We start from the raw sequence: 6,351 nt of genomic DNA on the forward strand, positions 1-6,351 counted from the left end.
AGGGTGACTAAGGGCCACAATCTCGGGGGTCCCAGCAGTCTCTGCTCTACCAACAAGCCCGGTCTCTTTTGTGGTTTTTGAGTTACGGTCCACCTTTTTCTTCCCACTCTATGCAGGGCTTTTGGATGCGAATCTCTCCAGAGGAGTCGGCAGCACCGGGCTGTTCTGATGGGGATGTTCATGGGGATGCTTGCAGGTGTGCATTCATCGTTTACATGTTTCTTTGATTTTCATCACTTCTCTTTCCTCAGGGAGAGACCAGTAGTTGGTACTTTAGACAGCGCGAGAGATTTTTAAGAGCCTCGTCGCTTTTCACCAAAGTAGGATGTCAGTTAACATTAGTTTCCCCAAAGACTGTGGTCATGAGCCACCAAGCCCAGTGGATCATTTCCTCAAGGTGTTTGGTTATGTCTTAGACATTTCAATAACTTGTCTCCTGTATTCTCCACCATTCATGGATAGAGCTGCAGCAAAGCTAAATACTCGTGTAAAAATACTCCCTCTCAAACGTACGCATGTTTGAAAGGATGTTCGCGCTATGGTCAGCATGTGTATCTATCCATGCTTCTACTCAAAGATCGCTGTTATTGCAAATTTGGTGTATATAACACAATTGTATGTAATTGTGTATAGAACAGTATTTCCTTTTGTTGCCTTTGACTCAGTGTCAACCCCCTGGCCCCACCCTCATTTGCCAACCTCCCATTTTAATGTCCATTGCTTCTCCCCTTCACTCAGCTCTTCCCGTCTACTTAACTTCCTCTCTACCGGGAGGTTCTGTGACGGTGTCATGGTCTTAGTTCAAGTACGTGTCCTCGTGTTCCTATTCTCAGTCGGGGGGGGTGGGGGGTTGATTTACTTTGGATATTTGTCTGTTTGGATTGACTTTTGGGAGGTGTTGTCAAGTGTGCCAGGCTGTTGTCTACTCTTATTGGTTCTCTGTCCAAATATTTCCTTTTGGCATTTTTGCAAGGTCAGTTTAATTTTTATCAATTCTTTTCATTTCTATTTATCTGGAAATATCCTAATTTTGTGATTGTATTTGAATAACAGTTTGTGATTCTTGGCTGGCATGTTTCTTTCTCTTTTACAGTTTTTTATATGCCATCCCATTGTCTTCTGGCTTGCATAATTTCAGCTGAGAAATAAGAGTTTAGACTTGTTGACTCTCCTGTGTCAATAACTTTTCTTTTTTCCTGAGCTACTCAGGATTCATTCCTTGTGTTTGGTTCTGGAAAGTTTGATTCTACTTCGTCTTGATGGTTTTCTCGTGTCTGTCCTGTGTGGGGTTGAATACACAGCTTCTTGCCTTTCGTGGTATTAGGGAAATTGTCTTCCAACAGCCTTTGTGCAATTTTCTCTGTGATATTTTGCATCTCTTCTGTTCTGGAATTCTGTTCACACATAAGTTATTCCACTGACGTCCTGCATGACTCATTGGCTTGTTTTCCATTTTTCCTGATTGTTCCTCTAGCAAAATAGTATAAGAAATTTGTCTTCGGGCTCACTAATCCAACTCCCAACGAATCATTTCTAGTTCTTTGCCCTTTCAATGCATTAGCTATATCTAAAATCTTGGTCTCTTAAATTTCTGTTTGTCGTTTTGGCCGGGTTTCTAATTATACATTTATTTTGTCACTTTGTTCTTATAATATTTCCCTTGATTCTTCTAAAATGCTTTCTTGGTTTTCACCTGCAGCTTTCTTGATCTTTTTCTCAATCAACTGAAAGTAACTACTATTATTCTTTCGAATTTCCTGTCAGGTGGTTCCAGGGCCGTTTTTCCCTCAGAAAAGTATTCTAGCCCCGCGCTCTGGTCCCTTGTTCCAGCTACTCTGTCTTCTTTCTTTTTTAAGGGAGAAATTGACACATTCAACTTTATTAAATGTCACAGTTCATCAGAGGGTAGCAAAAGTGAGTGAAAAGATAAGTTACATACTGGGGGGAAATTTTACAGAGGTTTATAAAAGAAGCTCTATAAATCACAGATAGGATTAACAGTGGGGGGAATACACACAATCTTTTTTATTTTATTACTCAAAAACTTTGTCTTATTATAGTACATGGGCTACAGTTGGTGGGAGACGGGAGACGTACTGGACAACCACTGCATTGGTTAGCATCGGATGCCCATCCCAACGGCTGTGAACGTGCCAAAACACCGCCACTCTGCATCATGATTTTCCCAAAGGCAGCACACCAGCTCCCGACCCTGCATTCCAATCCTGAGACAGGACAAGGTGACAAAGAATGCCCAGGGTGCGACCCAGCACAAAGCCCATCTTCAGAGGTCGAAGCAGCTTGGTCGGGACTGCCGTAGGGACTCATGGCCACCAGCATCTCACTTCTTGGTGTGAATTGAAATTGTCTTTTGTTTCTGCGATCTGGCGATACTCAAACTGTTTGCCTTCCATTGGTGACTGTATGCTGGTGCTTCCTTAGGCACCCGCCGCCTGTCTTCTGGTGGGTGTGATCGAGCATGTGGGTGTGAGCACAGTCCTCTGTTCCCTGTCCATGTGCACAGTTGAGTGTGGGTTTGGCAGGTATTGTCTGCTGTCTGTTGATGGTTGAGTGGTGCGAGAGTGGGTAGTGGCCCTTGCCCAGTAGGTGGTAGTGCAGGAAGTATGGGAGTGGCTGGACTTTGTGGACAGAGTTGTTGTCTTCTATCAAGTAGAACAAGAAAAGAGGAAAATAAGTGGAAAATAGAAAATAATAAAGAAGAAATCAGGGCAAAGCAGGAAGACAATAGTAAGAACAAGAAACGTAGTACCTAGAAAGAGAAAAGAGTAAAGGGAAATAAAAACAAGGGAAGAGGAAAGAAATACAATCAACCAAAGTAGGGTGGAGGGAAGAAAAGAGAAATATAAAAGAAGATAGTGAAGAAAACACCTGTGAATAAAGAAGGGAAGCGTAAGAAGAAACGAGAGACAGACGAGAACGCGAGAAGGAGACAGGAAAGCAGAGAAGGATTACAAACACGCGGAGGGTCACAAGGGAGACACGGGAGGCAGTGCCCAGAGGGAAGAAAACTGTGGGAGATGAGCATCCAATGTGGTCAGCCCCTCTACTTGCCAAGGAGCCCACTGAGTGTGAGGGTGTGTGTGTGTGGGGGGGGGCATGCTTGCTGCTGGTGGAGTTCCTGCCAGCCTTGCTGTTGTCTGAGGTCAGGGTATTTGATCAGAAGTAGCTCCTGTCAGCTTAGAAGGATGCTGAAGTTAGGGTGCTTGTTCCCAGAAGGAACCCTTTCAGGCTCAGATGATAACGGGGGCAGGATGGCTGATTATGGAAGAAGTTCTTGGTCGCCCAAGGGTGACTGGGGACCAGCACTGAGTATTCTGTTGCCTCTAGAATTGGGGTGGTATACCAGAAAGCAGACTCATGAGGGCAAGGCTCTGATCTCCGATGGAGCTGGGGCTGTGCCTGTGGGGTGGGGTGGGATGGGGATGGGGATGGGGGGAATCACTGGCTACGGGGTAGGTGTGGGTGAGGATTGGCCATGTTTCTGGTCACCAGGAGGATATGGCAACAAGGGAGAATCCCATCTTTCTCTTCACCAACCACTAAGGTGGGCTTGTGTTGGCAGACTGATCCGATGTTACTTGCTGAAGTTCAGGATGGCTGTGCCAGGTCAGACCCGCCAACATTCACCTGTCTGTCTCCTTTCTCACTGCTTCTGGGACACAGGACTCAGCACATGTCTCCACCCTTTCCTCTGAAACTCAGGGTTCCTGGATTACCATCGGTATCTCTCTCATCTGCCCTCTCATGCCTTTGATGTAGAGCGTCTGTGTAGCATGTCTGCCTAGTCTGTCATTTTGCAGGAAGTGCAATTTGGAAGATATGCGTTCGTCACATTCAGCTGTAATCCACACTGAAGCCTGTCGTCTTTGATCTTCATCAGTAGGTACTTCGACAAGTACTTTCACCAAGCAAGGTTGTACCATGTGCATACTGCAGGTTGTTGACGAGTCTTCCTCCAATCCCAACGCCACATTCGTCATATAGTTCAGCTTCCGCATTATTTGTTTTGCATATAGATTGAAAAAGGATGGTGAAAGGATACAACCCTGATACACACCTTCCCTGATTTTAAACCTCACCGTGTATCCTTGATCTGTTCAAAACTGCCTGTTGGTGTGTGCGCAGGGTCTGCATAAACACATGAGTAGTAGTAAACCAAACTGACTCATGGCGACCCTGCAGGATGGATAGAACTTCCCCTGTGGGTTTCTGAGCAGTTCGAAACCACCAGCTGCTCCTCGGGAGAAAAAGAAGACTGTGTACTCCCAGAAAGCTGCAGTCTCAGAAACCCACAGGAGGTAGTTCCACCTGTCGCGCAGGATCACTATGAGTCAGCCTGGCCTTAGTGGCAGTGAGTTGAGTTTGAAGGCAACACAGGGCTTGGTGGTCTCTTGGACTCTTTTAGACTCAGTCTTTTCTTTGTACTTAGAATGATCTTCAAGACCCATCTCAAAGATGACCGCCCTTGGAAAGTCTTCCTGGACCCTGCTGCTACCACCCAGCCCTTGCTCACCCTGACCCACCAAAAGTGGTGCCTTCTTGTTTGAACTCATGTTAATGGAGTTTGGTGTTCTACTTTGCAGTCTGTAGACCAAAAATACGACTTTCTGCAACCAGTGGTAATCAAGCCTCCTCGTAATTTCTGCACATTCCTCGGACTTTATTTTTCGTGGTTTCTGCGCTCTTGGATTTCGGGAATATCTCTTTTTCCCGTCGCATCAACCTAGACGTGAAACTCAAGCCCATCATTAAGGTTCAACCCTCCTCTGGCCCAAAGAATTTTGTGAGTTTGATAGCTCAATGCAGAAGGGAGGGGGGAGGTTAAATCGTACATGCATAGCCCTCTAACTAGGTTTCTTGTCTTTTTATCCCAATTTTCTTTCTAAGTAGAAATAGTCTTCGGTTTGTCCTGTGTGTAATTCTTTAACATTCTTCTCATGGGCTTTTCTGGTGGTTATGTGAGGATTTGCTGATTGAATGTTGGTCCATTAAGTAAGACATGGTGACAAGCAAAGCAACATGCCTTATCCCTCTAAGAAAGTGGTTCTCGACCTGGGGGTCGCCACCCCTTTGGGGGTTGAGCGATCCTTTCACAGGGGTCGCCTGATTCATAACGGTAGCAAAATGACAGTGATGCAGTAGCAACGAAAATACTGGTTGGGGGTCACCACCACGTGAGGAACTGTTTGAAAGGGTCATGGCGTGAGGAAGGTGGAGAACCCCTGTTCTAAGAGAAGGTCTTCTTCCAACTGCTAAGAGAATGCAATTCATCTCATCAAATTTGAGGTAGTTATTTTCGCACGTGTTTTCTCTTTCCAGATAACAGCTTCTTCAGAGAAAGGAACTATTCCTTCTTCACCTTTCTGGTTCCCCCAGCCCCTGTTTGAGAAGTGGGTGGTCCAGAAATGTCTATTGCGTACAGTACATGAGTGTACTATATGTCATTTCAGTCTTTTAATAACAGAGACAAGTAAGCTTTTTTAAAAGTAGATTTTCTTCATTATAAGCAGCCAGCCCCCCTTGTGTACAATCAAAACACCAACTGTGCTTTCTTTGCTCAGAACATGACATTTATTAGGAAAGGACAGAACACACAGCATCACCGATACCATGGAAACAACCACCAGGGATGATCATTGTGGTCCCAAGCACGGAGTCACGTGTGGAACCATGGAAGACTCCAGCCGCCTTCTTGGAAGCTGAATGGTGGGAAATACCCTCCATGCTCCACAGTGACATCCGAAGAAGTTTTCAGAGCTTAAACTCTAGTGCCTTTGGTTTCAGAGAAACAAATGTAGGTCAATAGGAACTAAAAGTAGACCACACACAAAAAGGCAAACTTAACCTTGTGATCCGTTCTTAAGGATACATTTTACAACACCTCACTCCCTTTCAACGCAACTGGCCAATCAGAAATACTGTATTCAAAGCAATACTCTATTCTGCAGTGGAGGTTCAAAGCGTGGATTGCAGACAGTAATCAGGTGGAGCTGCGAGGCTCATAGACTCGTTAGTTGCCATAGAAGCTGGTCCCGTCGTCCAGAAGTGATGGAGAAGACCATCAGTTCAGATATCCTGTGTCCTGAGCAAATCGGAAACCAGCTGTGTCGCTTTCAGCAGGTGGGCTCACAGCAGTAGCAGCAGCAGGCTGGGCGGCAGGCCGACTGTCCACAGTAGGATGGGCGGCAGCAGGACGCCTGGGCATGGTGCAGCTGGCAGCAGGTTGGGGGTGTGCAGGTCACCACGCAGCAGGGGGGCAGGCAGGTGCCCTCCACCCGGCAGTCTGGGCGGCACCACCTGACACGGCAGGTTGAACCTCCATGGCCACCC

The 6,351-nt window shown here is 46.1% G+C and overlaps 1 protein-coding gene across 1 annotated transcript in view; it reads right to left on the bottom strand.

Moving 5' to 3' along the window:
- Positions 1-6,134: 6,134 nt before the first annotated feature.
- The window catches only part of LOC101647859 (keratin-associated protein 9-3-like), a 465-nt gene continuing 248 nt past the window's right edge, over positions 6,135-6,351 (bottom strand). Inside the window, exon 2 of the mRNA XM_030888096.1 lies at positions 6,135-6,351. This exon is cut by the window's right edge and continues 3 nt beyond it. Within this exon, the coding sequence (XP_030743956.1) occupies positions 6,135-6,351 (217 nt within the window).

The sequence above is a fragment of the Echinops telfairi genome, unplaced genomic scaffold, assembly GCF_000313985.2.
Source record: "Echinops telfairi isolate 266 unplaced genomic scaffold, ASM31398v2 ScPeMD7_7458;HRSCAF=8496, whole genome shotgun sequence".
Classification (NCBI taxonomy): Eukaryota; Metazoa; Chordata; class Mammalia; order Afrosoricida; family Tenrecidae; genus Echinops; species Echinops telfairi.